The following is a 19148-nucleotide window of genomic DNA, read 5'->3' as shown; positions in this document are numbered from 1 at the left end:
AAACCGAAAATAAAACTTTAGGGCTGGAGAGATAGCTTAAAAGGCCAGACAGACCACAGGCTTTGCCTTCAGGATGCCCAGGCTGGATCCCTTGTACGGCATGGTCCCCAGAGCACTGCTGGCAAAGGCACAACAATTCTTTAGAAATTAAAAAAATAATAAGTCTGGAGGCTGGAGCAATAGCACAGCGGGGGGTAGGACATTTGCCTTGCATGAGGCTGACCCGGGTTCGATTCCCAGCATCCCATATGGTCCCCTGAGCACTGCCAGGGGTAATTCCTGAACACAAAGCCAGGAGTAACCCCTGTGTATCGCCAGGTGTGACTCAAAAAGCAAAAAAAAAAAAAAAATTAAGTCTGGATTTGGGCTTGTGCTTCTGTTTAACTATTCCCTTCTTCTAGAATTGAAAGCAAGACCTTCACTAGGCCTCGGTTTCTTCATCTGTTCAACAGGGACAGTACCAACCAGCCCAGAGAGTGGTGTGTATTACAAGAGCTGTTGGTAGGAGCTCCTGAGGAGAATGTACAAGGGCTTGAGGCGACAACCTAGGCCTTTTTCCATGACCCAGATTCGATGCCCCGAAACCCCACAGGGAGTGACCCCTGAGCCGCTCCCTGAGCACAGAGCCAGGAGAAAGCCCTAAGCACGCATGGATGGCTGTAAACTTCGAGCTTTTATGACAGGAGCTAGGGCTTGCTTTAAACCCAGAGGTCTTCACTTCCAGCTACGTAACCTTCAGGAATCCCTTTCTTCACCAAGCATGAACCAAGTGCCCACAACCTGCTGGGCACTAAGGTAAGTAGACAAACAAGAACTGTGCCCTTGAGAGATTTGCAGGAAAAGGAGACCGGTAAACAAGAAAGAGAGCAAAACCAAGTCGTCGCTCAAAGGACTGTTTATTCACCGTGAAGTAAGAATAATATCTCCCAGCCTAACTCACGGGGACGCTCCAAAAGTTCCTAGTTTGACATTCCCCCAAACAACCCAAACACACTGACGCCCGTAATACATCTGCAGAGTACCAGTGTTTCCCTAACCTAGAACCCTCCCAATGGCACTGGCTCCAGCCAAGGCCGAGTCTGGACATCCAGCGTGTCCCGGTGCATCAGTGACACCCATTTCCCTTCCGACATGTCAGCTCACAAGCAGCCCAAGACGAGAAACAGCCCTCGACACGGGTGTTTAATCTCAAAATCACCGCCTGCGTCACGGTCCCAAGCAACACAACGCAGACCTCTCGAGTCACCCTACCTAGGGACAGCTCGTGCAGATAAGCAATCCCTATGGCCGGGGCGGCTGAATAATTTAGACTGAAAAGAAAAGAGGAAAAGTCACACAAAGTCGCAGCCACCTGTCCTAGGTTTCGGCGAGGCTCGCCTCCCCCCGCCCCCCAACATACACACATACACACACTCACTCCCCCGCACCTGGCCGAGGTCGTGGGCACCGCGGCCGGCAGGCTAAGTCGCGCGTGGACACTGCTGCGCGCCCGCCGACTTTCTCTTAAGTCTCCAAGTTGATGTGATCTGGGGACGGAGACCAGGTCAGAGAAAGAAGAGCCGGAGGGCTCAGATGCCCCACAAGTGGAAACACCCTCCTCCCCAGGCGGGTAAGTGGGTGTGACGGAAGCACGGCGCTGACGATCCGGGGAGCCCTCCAGAAGTTTCAAAACTGCAGGGGCCCGACGTGCAAGTCTGCGAGCGGCTGCGTTTGCAAAGCCCGTGCGCTGGGGGGGCGTGGGGGGAGGTGGCGCGGCTCCCCCTGCAACCGGTCTGCGCCCTCCCCTCGCGACCCCCGGCCCGCCGCCCTGGCTCCCCTGCCCTGCGACCCCCACCCACCGACCACCAACCCTCCCCGGGTCACCGCCCCTCCAGCCCCCCCACCCCGGTCCCCCACCCGCGCACGGCGCACCCACCCCGCACCGGCAGGCGGGAGCCGGGACACCCCTCCTCGGAGGCCGGAACCGCCAGCCAGGCCCCTCCCACAGGAAGCCGCCGCCCCCCGGCGCCCGGGCCCCGCCGCCCCCCCCCCCCGGCCCCGGCCGCGCCGCCCGCCGCCCCCCGCCCCCGGCCCGGCCCGCCCGCCCCGCGCGCCCGCCGCGCCCCCCGCGCCGCCGCTCGCTACCTGCCGCGGCCACACCGGCGGCGCCAACTCCTCGGCCACTTCCGCCTTGCACCGCCCGCACTCGGCGCGGGTCACGTGGCCGCGCGCGGTCACCTGACCCGGAAGAGGCTGGCCGGCCCGCAGGTGTGGGCCACCTAGGAGGGCCGGTTCCGCGCGCGCCCCGCCGCCGCCGCCGCCGGGCGTCCTGGGCCGCTTTTCCCTCGGAACCCGGAGGCCTCGCGCTCGCCGCCCGAGCCCCGCGCCGGCGAATACGCCGAGGCTCCGCCGAGCGCCCCGGTGGTGCCTCCGGTCCAACCCGGAGGCCGCCGGTCTCCCCACGGACAGGTGGCAAGAGGCCTTTTCCGCATCAACCGCTTGGCAGGTCCGACAGGTGACATACACAGTTCGCCCAGGTGCAGCTGGCTTCCAGATCGACTCGCCCGTAAGCTGTATGTCCCCGATGCTGCGTGAGACATATGTATGTGAATGCTCATGTCTACCAAAGCCTCATCGGGCAGCTGGTGGTTTGTTTTTGTTTTTGTTTTTGTTTTGTTTTGTTTTTTGCTAAGCCCAGCATACCTACGCCTGCGATGTATCAGACAGCATACTAGGCTCCAGAAACGCCAAGAGCACGGCCGTGGTGAATGGAGTCTCTGTCCTTGCGACAACAATAGATGGTCTTCAGAACGTGTCCAACACAAAATCAGCTCATAAGGGTAGATTTAAGGACCCGGAGAGAGAGCACAGTCGGTAGGGTATTTGCCTTGCACGCGGAGGATGCGGCCCCCTGAGCACCGCCCCGAGTAAGTCCTGAGTGTACAGTCAGGAGTAACCCCTGAGAACCGCCAGGTGTGCCCCCACCCCCCAAATAAAGGTTACGAATTAAAAGAAACCCATTTTAAGTGAACATTTTTTTTATGCTGCAATGGAGCCAGCCCACTGTCTACTCTGCTCCAGCAAACAAAGCATGCACTCAACCTTCTGCATAACCACCCCAACCCCATTGACAAGTTAAATAATTTTTCATTTATAGTTACCAGTAAAATTAATACAAATAGCTAATTAATTTAAAGTTCTGTGCATTAATTATTCTAACGTCTTTGCCTTTGGTGGGCCCTCTTATGTGTACAGATGAAATCTCTCTAGTCTCTACTCTTCCTGTTCACATTTCAAATCCAGGAGATGACTTATCTACCTCCTTTAAAACCTTAAACCCTACATGCATTCCATCCAGAGAATTACTAAACCGTTTGTTTTTTTAGTTCTATCAACGCAAGTTCTACCATCTTTATTGTGGAGCAATTAGGGAAGGTCTCCTTGATTTGGTGGCACTGAGCAGGATGTGGAAAAGAACTGAGGCAAAGCACGATACATGGGCCATGCTTGGCACAGTCTCCCTCTGTATGAGTCTCTGCATGTATGTGCACTCACGTCACTGAGTGAGGATGTGTTGGGAGAAAAGCATCCTTAGACGATGTCTCAGCGTACATCAGTGTCATTAAACAAATCTAATGACAGACCTACCACACAACTTGGCTTTATGGCATAGCCTATTGGATCCTATTTGTCATCCTTTATCAACAAGTTATCAAGGGGCTGGAGAGATTGTACATGGGTTAAGGCACTTGCCTTGCATGTGGCCAACTGGGGTTTGATCCCATTACCCCATATGTCCTCGAGTACATCAGGAATGATCCTTGAGCACAGATCTAGGAGTAAGTCCTAAGCACAGCTGGATATGTGCCACACAGAGTCATCAAGGTTAAGAACAATAGTACAGTAGGTAGGTCACTTGCCTTGCACATGGCTGACCCAGATTTGATGCCCGGAATCCCATGCAGTTACCTGAGACCTGCCAGGAGTAATCTCTGAGCACTGCCCGGTATGACCCACCTGGAGTGACCCTTGAGCACAGGTGGATGTGGCCAAAAGATTTTTAAAAAGACGAACTTTGTCAACATGACGTTCTGATAGACAAGATCTCATAGAGAATCTGTTTTGAAAAGGAACTTAGACGTCAGCTAATATCCCTCCAGTTAGATTCCTTGTGCTAGCAAAGAATTATCTGCCAGCACATTCCCTGCCTGGCTTTCCTGGGGGGGGGGGGGGGAAGCACGGAGGTAGAAGATATCGAAGTAAATAAGGCATAGACTCTAGGCCCCAATGGCTCGAAATGAAGTCGGGGTGCCTATACAGCAGTACTGGCACTGCATATTGGTCTCCCAAGCACCGCACGAGTGACTCCTGAGCACAGAGCCTGGTGGAGTAGGATCCTGAGGATCTCAGGGTGCGGCCCCCAAATAAAGACAACAAAAGTAAACTTAGAACCATTGCGATCACTAAATCAGGATGGCTGTACCGGCCGACTTTTAACGCTGTGCCCGTTTTTACGCCCATGTGCAAACGTCAAGAAGACGCTGTACTGTGGATGCTGCGGTGCCTGCACAGGCGTTCCCATGGTTGGGGGGGTTCTTCCAGGGCGCGAGGCGACTGCACGCATGCGCCCGGCTGGTCCCGCCTCCGAAGCCCAGGAACTGGGGGCGGAGCTGCAGGCCTAGTCCCGCCTCCGAGAGAGTCGGGGGCGGAGCTACATGGCAGGTCCCGCCTCCGAGGCCGGAATCGGGGCGGAGCTGCACGGCTGGTCCCGCCTCCGAGGCCGAAATCGGGGCGGAACTGGCGTCGTGCGCACGCGCGCGCATGCGTGCGGCCGCACAGACGCGGCCAAGATGGCGCCGGTGGAGCACGTTGTTGCGGATGCGGGGGCTTTCCTGCGGGACGTGGCTCTGCAGGTCCCGGGAGAGGGCAGCCGCTGGGGGGCGGCCCAGGGAGGAGCCCCGGGAGTGGGGCAGGAGTGAGCTGGACCCGTCTCCCCGCAGGATATCGGGAAGAACATCTACACGATCCGGGAGGTGGTGCGCGAGATTCGGGACCGGGCCACCCGCCGGCGGCTCGCCGTCCTGCCCTACGAACTGCACTTCAAGGAGCCCTTCCCGGAGTACATACGGCTGGGTGAGTGTCGCTGCCCACACGGGGCTGGGCTCGGGGGGCTTCACCCGCAGCCGGGGGAGGTCGTGAGGGCACGAAAGCGTCCTGGACCAGGAGTCCTGGATCTCGGCCTCGCCGTGGGACGAATGACGGCGGCCCGGATCCCCGACCTGGCCCTGGACGCCGAGCTCGCAGCATCTGCAGTCTCGGCACCTGCATCAGCTCCCAAACTCCGGCCCCTTGGTTTTGCGTGTGTCAGAAGGCGGTCGTGGGGCGGGGTGTTTACTAGCCTCAGATCGGAAGGAAGTGGCTGTTTGGACCTGGCGTGAATCCCGAAAGGGAACGAAATCCGTTATCCCTGGGCTCAGGAATCCGTTCTGATCTCCTGTTAAGACTCTGAGCGATGATGCCCGGGAGAGAGCCCAGGTGTCCAGCTCGAGGACACTGTCCAGCACCCTCAGCTCGTGACTTGGAGTCCTTGCTCTGACAGCTGGCCCGCTGTGCCCTCTCGGTTCTGTTTCTGGTCCACACCATGTGTATTCTGGAACTGCTGCTTGGTTGGGGGCTCCAGCCCTTTGGACCGTGTCCCCATCCCTAGGTTAAGATTTCTCAATATGTCTGCGGAAATACTACTAGTGGTTCTTGGGATTTGGTCATAGTAAATGCCCGCTAAGTTGTAGCTGCTCTGAGTAGCGCCTGGTTTTTTAGGAAAGGGCCACAGCCTGCTTTTCTTTAGGCAGTGCGGCAGGAGACTCATCCTTTGTGTCTGGTGTTTCAGGAGACAGACTGTGACTGGCATCACAACTCCTCTTTTAAGAGAGATGCATGACCCTGTGTGGTTTATTTATTTTTGTATTTTTGGGTCACACCCAGCAATGCATAGGGATTACTCCTTGCTCGTGCACTCAGGAATTACTCCTGGCAGTGCTTGGGGGACCATACGGGATGCTGGGAATCAAACCCGGGTCAGCCACATGCAAGGCAAACACCCTACCCGCTGTGCTATCATCCAGCCCCAGCTGTTTTGTTTTTATAAATGCACAGAAATTCCAGTATTTCTAGGCAGCCTTCTATTTTGGGTTCATCACAGACTACCACAGTTATTGGTGCAGTGAATTTTCCATCCCATCTTCAAATCTGATCATACTATCAGTGTGGACTGTTAGGCTTTCAAAGAATTTTAAAGCTAGGAGAGAGGAGAGTTTCCGTTCTCACATGCAGAAGGCACGCTCCTAGCTTACAAACACTGTGTTCACATTGAGTAACTCCTCGTTTGTGCTGGAGCGTGATAGTCACAGTAATCCTACCTGGCAGGAATTTTGACAGCAGAGAATACAGTGTCAAAACAAAGAAAGATCAGGCATTGAATGAAAATAAGTTCTGTTCATACTTTTACATGGCTAGCCAGAGAGGTTTTCTGGCATTTGCCTCTGAAATTGGACTGTCTTGTTTGCAGTAACTGAGTTTTCAAAGAAAACAGGAGACTATCCCAGTCTTTCTGCCACGGACATCCAGGTGCTGGCGCTCACTTACCAGCTAGAAGCGGAGTTTGTGGGGGTGTCTCACCTTAAACAAGAACCAGAAAAGGTAAAACAGGAGCATTGCTGGGTTTTGTTTTGATTTGATTTTTGGTTTGGTTTGGGAGCCACACCCAGTGATGACCACGGGTTACCCCCGGCTCCACACTCAGGAATCACTCTGGTAGTGCTCGGGGGTTGCTGGGGTTGTTTGTGAGCAAGGCAAGCGCCCTGCCTGTTGCACTATGGCTGTTCCCGTCTGTGTTTTTGAATTTTTCTTTGGGGGCTGTGGGGTGGGGAGTGATGTCCAAGCTGCATGGTTTTGCATGGTGCTGCCAACGTTTCTCCTTTTTTCCTGCCGCAGGTCACGGTGAGCTCCTCCATTCAGCACCCAGAAACGCCTCTGCACGTGTCCGGCTTCCATCTCCCTTCCAAGGTGAGCCCTCGGGCAGCTGCTGCTCCCCAGAGAATGCACGGTCCTGCCACCTCTGTCCTCTCCCTCCCTCCCTAACACTTTTCAGGGGTTAAATATCATCTCTCGGCCTCAGCAGCCACGCCAACCCACAGAGCCCAGGCAACCGGCCACTGAGTCCCAGGAGCTGGAGTTCAGCTCATTCGTGTTCTGGAGAAACCCTCTACCCAGCATCGAGCAGGACCTCCAGGAGCTGCTGGTGAGGCCCCGGCGTATGGTTCTGCCTGCTGCTTGCGCCCACCCAGACACTCACCTCCCCGCCTGCTGTGTTTCAGGGCAGCGCAGGTGATGGCGTGGCCAGCGAGGACGAGGAGGAGGAGGGCTCCGAGGATGGGAAGGATGAGGACAGTGACGGGGATGGGGGTGGATGGATCACCCCCAGCAACATCCGGCGTGTGCAGCAGGAGCTGGGGCAGTGCACCGTCCCGCAGGACGTGCGGGTGGGCTGCGTGACCACAGACTTCGCCATGCAGGTGCGGGCTGGGCCCCGGGTCAGGGCGGGGTGGGGGAGGCGGTCCGCTGTCGTGAGTTGCCTTTTTCTGTGGCAGGGACTGGGGGTTTGCACATGAGGGGCAGAGTGATGGATTTTTGTTTGTTTGTGCCCTGCTTTGTGGGAGGCCCCAGATTTGCTCTCCAAAGGTCCTAGAGTATATCTGTCTTTTCCCTTTCCCATTTTTGGGGTCACACCCAATGCTTAGGAAACCTGCGGTCCCCGGGACAGAAGTCAGGTGCAAGTCTAGTGCCCGGCTGAGCCTGTTACCATCTCCCCTCCCGTCTCCTTGTCTGAGAGGCACCTTCAGGGCCCCAGCAGGGCTTGGGTGGGGGGGCAGCTGGGCGGGGTGCAAGCTACTGCACGTGTTGTTCCAGAATGTGTTGCTGCGGATGGGGCTGCACGCGCTGGCGGTGGACGGCATGGTCATCCGCGAGGCCCGCAGCTACGTGCTGCGCTGCCACGGCTGCTTCAGGTACGTCAGGTGCCGGCCCCTGCAGCCCTTTCCCCCTGGGCCCGGCTGCCTGCGGTGACCCCTGCCCCGCCACTCCCACCCCCTTGTGTCTCCAGGACAACGTCAGACATGAGCCGCGTGTTCTGCCCCCACTGTGGGAACCGGACCCTGAAGAAAGTGTCCGTGTCCGTGGGCGCCGACGGGACGCTGCACATGCACTTCTCCCGCAACCCCAAGGTGCTGAACCCACGCGGCCTGCGGGTGAGTGGGGCATGGGCAGCGGTCCCCCCTGAGAACCAGCACTTCCCGGCCCCTCCTGGATCTCCTGGGCTGCTTAGGGATCCTTGGTCTGCGTTTTCGGAACCATTTGAGAGTCAGCTGCAGGGCTTGGCTTTTGGCTACTCTCGCACAGTTGTTCTTCAGCAAAGACTTGTTTCTTGGGCCCCACCTGGTGGTGGTCGGGCTTACTCCTGGCTCTGCTCAGGAATCTTTCCTAGTGTGACTCGGGGACTGTCTGGGAGGCCGGGTCAACCGTGTGCAGGGCACGCGCCCTCCCTGCTGTGTCTGCGGCCTGGTCAGGCCAGTGCACACTCCCCCAGTAGGGCTCCTGCGGGTGGCGGTGGGTTTTTGGGTCTCAGCTCCCAACCGTGGAGGTATTTTAGTGGGTAACCCTGTAGACTGCCCCTCAGTCCGGGCCAGGCCACCTGCTGCTGGCATGTGCCACGGCCCTGTTGGGCACTGTGGTGGGGCTGCCTTGGGAGATGACGTCTTTGGTCACCCTGTGATGGCCCACGCCATTGTGGGGGGTGTCATCCCGGGACTATAGCCTGACCCAGCTGTGGCAGGCCTGGCCCGGGCTTCCTGCAGTTACGTGGAGTAAAGTAACTGTTGTGACCATCGGCGTGGCTGGGTGGGTCCTGCTAGGCAGGAGCTGTGACCCCTCATCTAGCCGGGCTCAGGGCTGAAGTTGGTGGAGCGTTTCTTGTGAGCACGCAGGCTGCGTCCTTCCTTCTGAAGTCCGCAGCTCCAGGCCGGATCCATGACTCCGACTGTTCCCACAGCCAGCTGCGCCTTTACAGGGTCCCGGGCAGTCGAGACTCACTTGTCACAAACTGAGGCATGTCTCTGAGGCGCTCGTCACTGGTGGACGGTGGGCCTCAGCAGACCCGGGGCAGGGGTCACAGACTCGGCCTTTGGCGGGCAGAGAGCCTGTGGCACATTTATTTCCTCTCCGCCGGTGGCAGGAGGGGTCCTGGCTGACTGGCTCGGCCCAGAGTCCGTTCTACCCTCCACAGCCGCTGCGCGCTGCTCTTGACCCCATACTGATGTCTGTGTGGTGCCCAGCATTACTCCAGCGTGCTGCCACTGCCACTGCAAAAGGGGCAGGGCCATGTGCAGGGGATTCTGCCTCCTCAGCAGTGGTCAGGGCTCAGAGAGGTGCAGGTTGCGTGGTGGACCGGGCCGGGAGACTGCCTGGCCGGTCAGCCCTGCGGCCCCGCTGACGGTCCCTTGCCTCCGCAGTACTCCCTGCCCATGCCCAAAGGTGGCAAGTACGCCGTCAACCCTCACCTCACGGAGGACCAGCGCTTCCCACAACTGCGCCTGTCCCAGAAGGCCCGGCAGAAAACCGACGTCTTCGCCCCTGACTACGTCGCTGGGCTGTCCCCCTTCGCAGAGAATGACATCTCCAGTCGCTCGGCCACCCTGCAGGTGAGAGACGGCGCCCTGGGCGCCGGCAGGAGGCGCCTGAATCCCAACGCTTCCAGGAAAAAGTTTGTGAAGAAGAGGTGAAGGGCACTTGCCCTCCGCAGCTGGACTGGATCACATGGCCAGAGGCCAGGGAGCTCAACCCCCGCCCCGCACCCCCCATGGAGCCTCCGCAGAGACCTGGCAGGGAGCTGAGCAGCCTGGCCCTGCTCCACCCGCCAGTGCTCAGGGGGCTTGTGTGGCAGCTGGGCCCTCCCTGGGCTACGGAGCTGGAGTCACAGAGCAGGACCCAGAGCCGGCCTCAGCCTTCCCTGAGGGGAACTTAACAGGGATCGTGTCATTTCTAATAAATGTGTTCACAAGCTTCGGTGTGTTCCAGATTGTTACTATCTTAGTCCTGAAGACTAATGCCGCGTTTCTGTTATGGGGGTTTGTTCTGGTTACTTGGGCCAACGGCTGGTTTTGTGCTCAGGGCTCGCTTCTGGTGGGCTCTGCACCACCATATGTGACGCTAGAGATTGAGCCAGGTTCAGCCGCGCTGGGAGTAGAGGCCATACATGGTACGGGGGTTAGAACATGAGTGGGCTACAGGCAAGGGAAGTGCCTTATCTCTGCTATGACCACTCCCACCCAAGAAGGCTCAAGGTCGAGTGGGGTTGGGGACACTCCTGGCTCTGTTCAGGGATTACTGCTGGCAGTGGTGGGACCACAAAGTGAATTAGCCCAGTACTCCCGGCCCCAAGACTGCACCATCCAGGGATCACATGTTTAGAATTATTTGTCAACAAATACTAGGAAATATGAAAGAGTGAAACTGCCATTTGGGCCCTGGTGCCTTCCTGGCCCCTGACTTTGATACCACATAGGCCCCTACAGTGACGACCAGATGTTTTCCCTCTGAGGCATTTGGGGAAGGGGGAGCAGGGGAAATTAACAGAGTCATAGTACAGTGGGTAAGTCACACAGCCAATCCCAGCTTCCCATAAGGTTCCTCAGGCCCACCAGGAGTGATTCCTGAGTGCAGTGCCAGGGGTAGCCCTGAGCATTGCCAGGTGTGGCCCCAAAACAAAGCTTTAAAAACGTTGGCAACTGGACAATGCACGGTGGGTAGGCCACTTGTCTCACGTCAGTACAACCTGGTTAGATCCCCAGCAGCGCATACGGTTCCTAAGCACTGCCAGAAATAACCCCTGCCAGGAGTGCAGAGGCAGGAAAAACCCCTAAGCACTGCCAGGTGTGCCCCCACCACCCCCACCACACCCCCATAAAGGGTCCCAAGTCAAAGTGCTACCTTTGAGCTCCTTAAAGCTAACTCCTGCATTTCCTCAGCCTCACACATCTGGCTGCTGGACCCTGTCACAGGGTCACATTGCTGAGGAATCTAGTGTATAGCCCTAGGGGGATGCTGTGGGTCCTCTGTTGATGTAGCTGCCCAGTACTCGGCTTTAGGCTGCACTTCATTCGATCCGATCCCGATTTAGCCTTTTGTAAAGCTGCGTTGTCTCCTGCGGCCTTGGTCCTGCACTGAAGCTTGGTGACTCCACACCCCCAGTTTGAGCTTGCCTAAGCAGCTGCCCAGGCTCACTTTGGGCAAAGCCACCAACCAAACCCTTTGGCACTGACCACAGACCTGCATCCTCCCGCTTCATCCTTAGGAGGTGTGAGCCTTGGCCACATCCATCGTTGGTGAGCATGCAGGGGAAGGTTTTACAGGCTGCAAATGTGCAAGTGGGGGTCGTAGAGCACAAAGGGCCCTGCCTCTCCCCATCTCCCCATTCAAACTTGGGTGCCTGCCAGCGGGTGACGTGCAGCGGGTGGTGAGCAGAAGGGGCAGCGTCAGGCCCCGGGGAGAGGCCCTTCCTCTCCCCTGCCTGCTTCCTTACTGCCACAACCACATGCAGGGCAAGTGCCTCACCTCCTGAGTCATCTCCCCAGGCCCTATCAATGACACTGTGTGTGTGTGTGTGTGTGTGTGTGTGTGTGTGTGTGTGTGCACGCGCGCGTGTGTGTGTGTGTGTGGAAATAAAACCAGGGCTTCACACTTGGAGACAAGTGCTTTACCATGAACTGTATTCCTGGCCCCTGGTTGTAAAGAAACGACTTTTGGGGGGCTGGAACCATAGTACAGCAGGGAAGGTGTTTGCCTTGCACGCAGCCGACTCTTGAATTCCCAGCGTTCCATATGATCCCCCCCCCCCATGCACCACCAGCAATAACTCCTGGGTGATAGCCCAGCGGGTAGGGAATTTGTCTTGCATGCGGCCGACCCAGCAGACTCAGGTTCGATTCCTCTGCCCCTCTTGGAGAGCCTGGCAAGCTACCAAGAGTATCTCGCCCGCAAGGCAGAGCCTGGCAAGCTCCCTGTGACGTATTCAATATGCCAAACACAGTAACAACAAGTCTCACAATGGAGACGTTACTGGGCCCGCTCGAGCAAATCGATGAACAACAGGAGGACAGTGCAGAGCCTGGAGTAACCCCTGAGTATCGCCCAGTATGACACAAAAACCAAAAAAATTTCCACAAAACTTTTTGCAGTAGGCCACAGAAAGATGGTGGTGCTCCCTCTACAGGTCACTCGGGGAAGAGCAGCCAGATCCAACCAGACGTGGATTCTCTTGCACCTACCTCTCAGATTCTTGGATACCGCAGGAAGAAAAGAGGGAGGTTCTACCAGCAGAACTTTCCAGCCCCAACAGAGTTCAGTTCTCCCCTGCCTCGTTTCTCACTGAAGCTGAAAGGCATGAAACCTGGAAAGGCCAAAGCTAATTTCATAGCTCTGGCTGAAATCCCCTTCTTAGTCTAGGATCGTTATGCTGACTTCCTGATCTCAGCCAGTTCCATTCCGTGCAGAGGCCACAGCACTTTACGGAGACTGATTTGCATAGCAGAGTTCCCCAGAACCTTCCTGCATCCCCGCTGCTCTTTCCGTCCGTGCGTTGTGGCTTCCAGGGTTCCCTGCCACACTTTGATGGGAGGGCCTTGAATCAGCCCCTGAACTGCAATTGGATTTTTCTTGGAATGGTATGCAATGCCGGGGATTGACCCAGAGTCCACTGAGTAACAAAGGAAGCCTCATCTCTGGACCTCGACTGCTAGTGACTTGTACCCCCAGCACTTGGAAAATCTAGGGCGAAGATCCTGCACTGTTTGTGAGCTCATGTATTTACATATTTGGGCTTGGGTCCACACCAGGCAGTGCTGGAACACAACCCGGGGTCCTGTGGGTGGTGTTGCAGGCACTGAAGCCGAGCTCTCTCTAGGCTAAGTTCCCCGTGACATAACTGGAAGGGCGGGGGCTGATTCCAGAACCAGGAGGACGGGAAGCAGGTTGAACCACAGGCTCACAGCCTGGAGACATGGGCAGGGCCTGGTGTGCCACCTCCTGGAAGCCCCCAGGGGACTCCCAGGCATCTTTCCAAAAGCTTCAGACACAGAATGTGTGAGTCAGAGATTGAAGCAAACAGTTGGGTGGGGCAGGAAATGGTTTTTTCCTTTTGTTTGCTAGTTTAGTTTGCTCTCCAAAGTCACATGTGAACTGCCATCACAGGGTGACTGCAGAATGACTTGTCCTGAGAGAAAGCAGCATCAGAAACTTCCCCCTCCGCCCCCCAGCCCTTCCGTGCCTTAAGTTCTCTGGTCAGAGCCCAGACACATTCTGCTCTGTGGCAAGAGGCTTCTCGGCCAGAGCTGCCCTCTGAGAGGGATTTCAGTGTGACCCATAGCGCTGAGTCCCACCGGGGATGTGGCTCAGTTCCAGAATGTACCCAAGGTGGGCAGCTCACCTGGGGATGTCTCGCGTGTCCCAGGATGTAGGATAACATTGGTTTGTCTTTTCTGCCACAGGGAGCTTAGGTTTATTGGGTTACTCCCACCACAGTGCTCTCATTCCTCTGTGTTTACTTGTAACCTCTTTCTTTGTGCTCTGCTTCCCCGACTGGTGAATCACCTTTATCTCCGAATCAGACTCTGTTAACTTGTAAATATTGCTTTTCTCTTCTCCTTAAGTCCTTTGCATAGTCAATTCAGAGCAATGTCCTTTTTTATAGATACAGGAAGACAGTTAATGCTATGCTTTTGTAACTTGGGAGTTAATTGATATTCACTCCTGGGCATCTGTTCTCTCAACTTAAGCCTCAGTTGCCCTTACTTCCTAGCACCCCAGAAGCAGGGTCCTGATAAGGGACTGGATGGACCCAGGGCAAGCTGTGAGCTACCCTGGCATCAAAATGGGCCGCGCCAAAGTGCCATAATACTTAAGAGCGTGGTCATGGACAAATTCTGTCATGATTCAAAAAGTAACAACTGAATTAAGACCCTGCTAGGGTTAGAAAAGATTTATCTGGTCTGAGCACGGTAGTCTGAGATATAAAGTGAGCCGTCCTCAGGAGATCCAGCCTACAAGCTTAATGTATCTCTTACTGTGTCCATACAAAATAACTAATATTGCTCCAAAGGGCCCAGTAAAGTCTCCATTTTGAGACTTGTTGTTACTGTGTTTGACATATTGAATACATCATGGGTAGCTTGCCAGGCTTTGCCCTGCAGGCGAGAGAGATACTCTCGGTAGCTTGGCTGGCTCTCCGAGAGGGGCAGAGGAATCGAACCCTGCTCGGCTGGGCTGGCTGAGCGCAAGGCAAACGCCCTACTGCTGTGCTATCACTCCAGCCCCAACTAATATTAAGAAATAGAATTAAGATGTTAATTAAGTTGTTGGGCTGGAGCAATAGCACAGCGGGTAGGACGTTTGTGTTTCACACAGCTGACATGGCTGACCCGAGTTCGACTCCTCCGCCCCTCTCAGAGAGTCCGGCAAATTACCGAGTGTATCTCGCCTGCACGGCAAAAGACTGGCAAGTTACCCATGATGTGTTCGATATGCCAAACACAGTAACAACAAATCTCACAATGTTACTGGGCCCACTCGAGCAAATCGATGATGACCGATGAACAACGGGAGGACAGGGATAGTGACAGTGACAATTAAGCTGTTGGACTAAGGAGAGGAAAAACACCCCTAAGAGGTGTTTTTGCCCTTGAGCAGAAGAAGGGCTTTCATATGTTAATTGTGCTACCCCCAATGCAAGGAGTTGGAGACTAGAGAGAGACCAGGCTGCAGGGCTAGTGGGAGAGCAGAGAGATGAGCAGGAGAGACAGGAGACAGGAAAGGGGCAGTGTCAGATGAGAATGGGGAGCTTAGTGAGGTTGGAACAGGCGCGTGGGGAGAATGGAATAAAGGGCAACTGATCACCAACCAACCAGCCTGGCAGCCTCATTTCCTCCTTCGTCTGCCCATGGCATCAGCTGTCCTGGGTGGGGGAGTGTTGCAAGACCACCGAATGCAGTCGGCGAGAGAGAGAGAGAGAGAGAGAGAGAGAGAGAGAGAGAGAGAGAGAGAGAGAGAGCACTTCAGGGTGATTATACACCAGGAGACGGAGATGATGGTGCTGAGATAGGGGGACAGGCAGGTGACAGCAGAAGGCTCCTTTACCTCCTCAAATTGAGGACCTGAGGCCGGAGCAGTAGCACAGCACCTGTTTGTACACGGCTGACACCGGTTCGATCCCCAGCATCCCATATGGTTCCCCCGAGCACTGCCAGGAGTAATTCCTGAGTGCAGAGTGAGAACCTGGTTCCTGCGGGGACATTGGGTGGGTGGTCACCGGCTCACCAAGGATGAGACATCCAGCTCCAGGAGCAGCTGGACCAGCTCTGAGCGCTCGATGCAGCCCAGCCACACCACTCAGAAAAGCAGGGGGGCTTTGGGGACCCTGCGCGCAGGGCTTGGGACCCAGCGGGAACTAATGAGGCTGTTTGTGTTGATCATTGGGAGGAGGACACGGACCTCAGGGGACTCTCCTGTCCCTGCTTCTCTTTTCTAGATAATGAAGACAAACCCTCGAAGCGTCCTCCAGGTCCTCCAGCTCCACGGCACCCGCCGGCTCCCAGGGGGGCTCAGCTCACACCCCTTGAGGCCCTCCTGGGCAGAGGCCAACTCAGAGAAGACCAAAGGGATGCTATTGGGGGGAGGACATTTGGGGGTGGGGTGTTCAGGGCTACACCCAGTGGTGCTCAGGGGTCTGCACTCAGGAGTCACTCCTAATGGTGTTCAGGAGACCATACGGATGCCGAGGATCAAACCCGGGCCGGCGTGTGCAAGGCAAGCACCCCACCAGCCGCACTACCACTCCAGAGGTTTCTACAGTCTTGAATACTGGCACATTAAAGCCAGTAGGACTGGAGGAGGAGGCTATTCAGAGCCACATGTTCACTCCTGAGGCCTGGAATATGACTCAAGAATTCAGACTCTGAGTGATAGCAAGCAGGGGAAAGCTTAGGAGTGCGACTGGAGGCTGAGTTCAAGTTCCAGTTCTGGTGGGCATCAGTGACAAGCTGTGGAGCTATGGTCAAGCAACATCACCGCTTGCTGCCTTGGTTTTCTTGTCTCTACAATGGGTCTTTATTCCCCAGTTCACATCATAGACAAAAAGTCCTTCCAAGCATGTTATAAACCTAAGCACAGAAACTCCAAACTGAGACTCTTCAAAGGAACCTCCAGACAGGTGGATGATTCCTTAAACACAACACCAAAGCACCCACAATGAGAAGACAGGCCAAGAGGACATCATCAAAATGAAAGCTAGAGGTTTCAAAGACACCATCAAAAAAAGTGGGCAGGGGAATGAACCCAGAGAACAGCAGTAAATATTTGTGAGACGTGTATCTGATAAGGAACTAACTTTTCCGACAGTTCAACGGCTGAGCAAGCACTCCACTCTGGGAAGCCTGGGATCAGTTCCTGGCACCACTTTGTTTTGTTTTTTTTCTTTCTACTTTTGCTTTTTGGGTCACCTCCAGTGATGCTCAAGAGTTCTTCCTGGCTCTGCACTCAGAGAGTTTAGGAATCACTCCTGGTGGCGCACAGAGAATCATATGGGATGCCGGGACTGAACCTGGGTTGGTCACATACAAGGCAAACGTCCTACCTGCTGCACCATCACTCCTGCACCCTTGATACCACATGGTCCCCTAATCACTGCATGGAATGACCCCAAGCTCAGAGCTGGGAGTAACCCCCAAGGATTTCCAGGTGTGACCCCCAAACCAAAAAGAAAAATATAATAAATTTCTTTTTTTTAAAAAAAGAAAACTTTATTACTGATAAAAAGGCAAGTTACTCAATTGAAGTTTTAATTTGGGGGGGGGTCTAAAAATAGGACAGGGGTTAAGGTGCTTGCCTGGTCATGTCCAACTCCGGTTCGATCCCCAGCATTGCAATTTGTTCCATGAGCTCTATTGAGCACTGCCAGGTGTGACCACAAAACTAATAAAAGTTGAATTTCGGGTCCAGGAATTATAGCTCAGTTGTGTAAGGGTCTAGATATGATCCCCAATTCTGCCAAAAATATCAAATAAGAATTGAACTTTAGATTTGAGTAGACATTTCTCCATAAAGGATTTGAGAATGGCCAATAAGTACATATAGCACTGAATAGCACTGTCCTCCCATTGTTCATCGATTTGCTCGAGCGGGCCCAGTAACATCTCCATCGTGAGACTTGTTACTGTGTTTGGCATACCCAGTACGCCACAGGTAGCTTGCCAGGCTTTGCTGTGCAGGCAAGACACTCTCGGTAGCTTGCCAGGCTCTCCAAGAGGGGCGGAGGAATTGAACCCTGGTCGGCCAGGCCGGCTGCATGAAAGGCAAATGCCCTACGGTCGTGCTATCATTCCAGCCCAATAAGTACATAAAAGATATTAAACATTAGTAGCTATTAGGGAAATGCAATTAAACCACATGAACACACTCCCCCCATGCCCGCAAAGGTGGCAGTAACTAGGACAGGCATTATTGAGACAACAGAAAGGACCATGGAGGGGGACTGTTGAGGGGTCCCAAATTCTTAGAGGGAGATGTTGAAAATATTCTATGGTGCCATTTGCTAATTTCTAAACTATTAAAAGCCATCAGACAATTCACTTTATATATTTTTGTTTGGAGGCTGCACACGCAGTATTCAGAGTTTATTCTTGGCTCTGTGCTCAGGGATCACTTCTGGCAGGATTCAGGGCCAGAATGTGGTGCTGGGGATCAAACCTGGGTCCAACACATGCAAGGCAGGCACCCTGCCTGCTAATCTGGTCTGCTCACACATATCTGGTTTGGATGCAGTTGGAACCTTTTTTTTTTTTTTTTTTTTTGCTTTTTTGGGTCACACCCGGCGATGCTCAGGATTTATTCCTGCTCTGCGCTCAGGGATTATTCCTGGCAGTGAGCGGGGGAAATAACAGGGGCTGGGGATTGCTTTCAGCACCTGGACCATGGTGCCAGGATCTTGTGGGATGCATGTGGGACACCGGTGGTTGGGACTCGTGACATGACAGTCACTCTGAGCCCTGAACCTGTCCTCTGGGCCTGCGATGGACCCCCCCCCTTATTTTTTCCTTTTTGGGTCACACCCAGTGATGCACAGGGGTTACTCCTGGTTCATGCACTCAGGAATTACTCCTGGCAATGCTTGGGGGACCATATGGGATGCTGGGAATCGAACCTGGGTTGGCTGCGGACAAGGCAAACGCCCTACCTGTTGTGCTATTGCTCCAGCCCCACGATGACCCCTTTTAATGGGCCTTCCTTGGTTATCACTCCTAGCTTTTCCATTGGTTATTCATCCCTCAAACCATTGCAGCCCCTCCAGGTTCTGCAGGAGGAAGGTGTCTCTTCTGCTCTGCTACCCTAAGCAGGTCCCTGGGCTCTGCGCTCCGGGCCTGCGATCCCTACACCAGCTGCGAACTCTCTGCTGCAGACCAGCTCATTCCGTTCCCTGTGGAGGGTCAGAGGTCAGAGGTCTTGCCGCCTCCCCCCCCAGGGGGACAGTGCAGAAGAGGGGCCCTGCCCAGTGAAGCAGAAGCCAGTGCTCTCCCGGGGGACGCCGCTAGGCAGTCAGGCTTTCTGAGCCTCCCACTCCAAAACCCAAGTTTGAAGTCACAGTGACTCAGCACAATCCGAGCCTCGCAAAGACCTTCAGTGGCTGCTGGGCTGAGGCTGAGCCTGGGCCAGCGGTGGCTGGGGTGTGGCACCCGGCACAAAGGGGAGGGCAGCGAGTGGACCCCACCAGAAACTGGCTCTTCCAGTGTCCAGGTGGTTTCAGGGCCTCTGTCTCCCACCCCTCCCATCCCGAGTCCCCCAGGTGCCCTCCTGCCCCTCCCGTCACCTACCCAAGGACCCTTCTAGACTTGGCGCCCAGGGTCCCTACCCCACAAGCGACCCCCAGGACTCTGCATCCTTCCTAAAGCTGCTGCCAATGCGGGCTCCACCCTGCGCCCCAGGGCCTGCCAGCAGCCCCGCCCTTACTGGCAGCCCAGCTCAAGTGGGCAGGGCTGGCTGGGTATAAAGTAAGAGCCAGCGCCTGGCTGCAC

At 55.3% G+C, this 19148-nt stretch overlaps 3 protein-coding genes across 4 annotated transcripts in view; 1 reads left to right on the top strand and 2 right to left on the bottom strand.

Moving 5' to 3' along the window:
• Positions 1 to 2256, bottom strand: part of WWP2 (WW domain containing E3 ubiquitin protein ligase 2) — a 113930-nt gene extending 111674 nt beyond the window's left edge. Inside the window, exon 1 of the mRNA XM_056137260.1 lies at positions 2125 to 2256. The gene's annotated coding sequence lies outside the window, so the exon portion shown is untranslated. The remainder of the gene's footprint in view (positions 1 to 2124) is intronic.
• Positions 2257 to 4737: 2481 nt separating this feature from the next.
• NOB1 (NIN1 (RPN12) binding protein 1 homolog) lies at positions 4738 to 9986 on the top strand. 2 transcript variants are annotated; one of them, XM_056137267.1, is made up of 9 exons: positions 4738 to 4892; positions 4980 to 5112; positions 6545 to 6675; positions 6970 to 7041; positions 7157 to 7276; positions 7353 to 7550; positions 7945 to 8042; positions 8138 to 8282; positions 9543 to 9986. In XM_056137267.1, exons 1-9 carry the CDS (start codon positions 4830 to 4832, stop codon positions 9810 to 9812), a joined length of 1230 nt encoding a protein of 409 aa, XP_055993242.1. In that variant the 5' UTR covers positions 4738 to 4829; the 3' UTR covers positions 9813 to 9986. The 2 variants fall into 2 exon arrangements, with proteins under 2 accessions (XP_055993242.1, XP_055993240.1); XM_056137265.1 differs by having other exon boundaries at positions 7154 to 7276.
• Positions 9987 to 10388: 402 nt separating this feature from the next.
• LOC130044522 (cytochrome b5 type B) overlaps positions 10389 to 19148 on the bottom strand; it is a 267802-nt gene continuing 259042 nt past the window's right edge. The window contains exon 6 of the transcript XR_008795395.1: positions 10389 to 10402. The gene's annotated coding sequence lies outside the window, so the exon portion shown is untranslated. The remainder of the gene's footprint in view (positions 10403 to 19148) is intronic.

The sequence above is a fragment of the Sorex fumeus genome, unplaced genomic scaffold, assembly GCF_029834395.1.
Source record: "Sorex fumeus unplaced genomic scaffold, SorFum_2.1 ptg000122l, whole genome shotgun sequence".
NCBI classification, from domain to species: Eukaryota; Metazoa; Chordata; class Mammalia; order Eulipotyphla; family Soricidae; genus Sorex; species Sorex fumeus.
The sequence above is the reverse complement of the archived record's forward strand: the minus strand, read 5'-3'. Positions and strand labels throughout refer to the sequence as shown.

What these genes read in the sequence shown, in the direction of transcription:
- NOB1 (XM_056137265.1), top strand. Translation starts at nt 4,830, where the DNA reads ATGGCGCCGGTGGAGCACGTTGTTGCGGATGCGGGGGCTTTCCTGCGG. An exon ending in TGCGGGACGTGGCTCTGCAG is followed by an intron (nt 4,893 to 4,979) that starts GTCCCGGGAGAG and finishes GTCTCCCCGCAG; the next exon opens with GATATCGGGAAGAACATCTA. An exon ending in CGCTGCCACGGCTGCTTCAG is followed by an intron (nt 8,043 to 8,137) that starts GTACGTCAGGTG and finishes TTGTGTCTCCAG; the next exon opens with GACAACGTCAGACATGAGCC.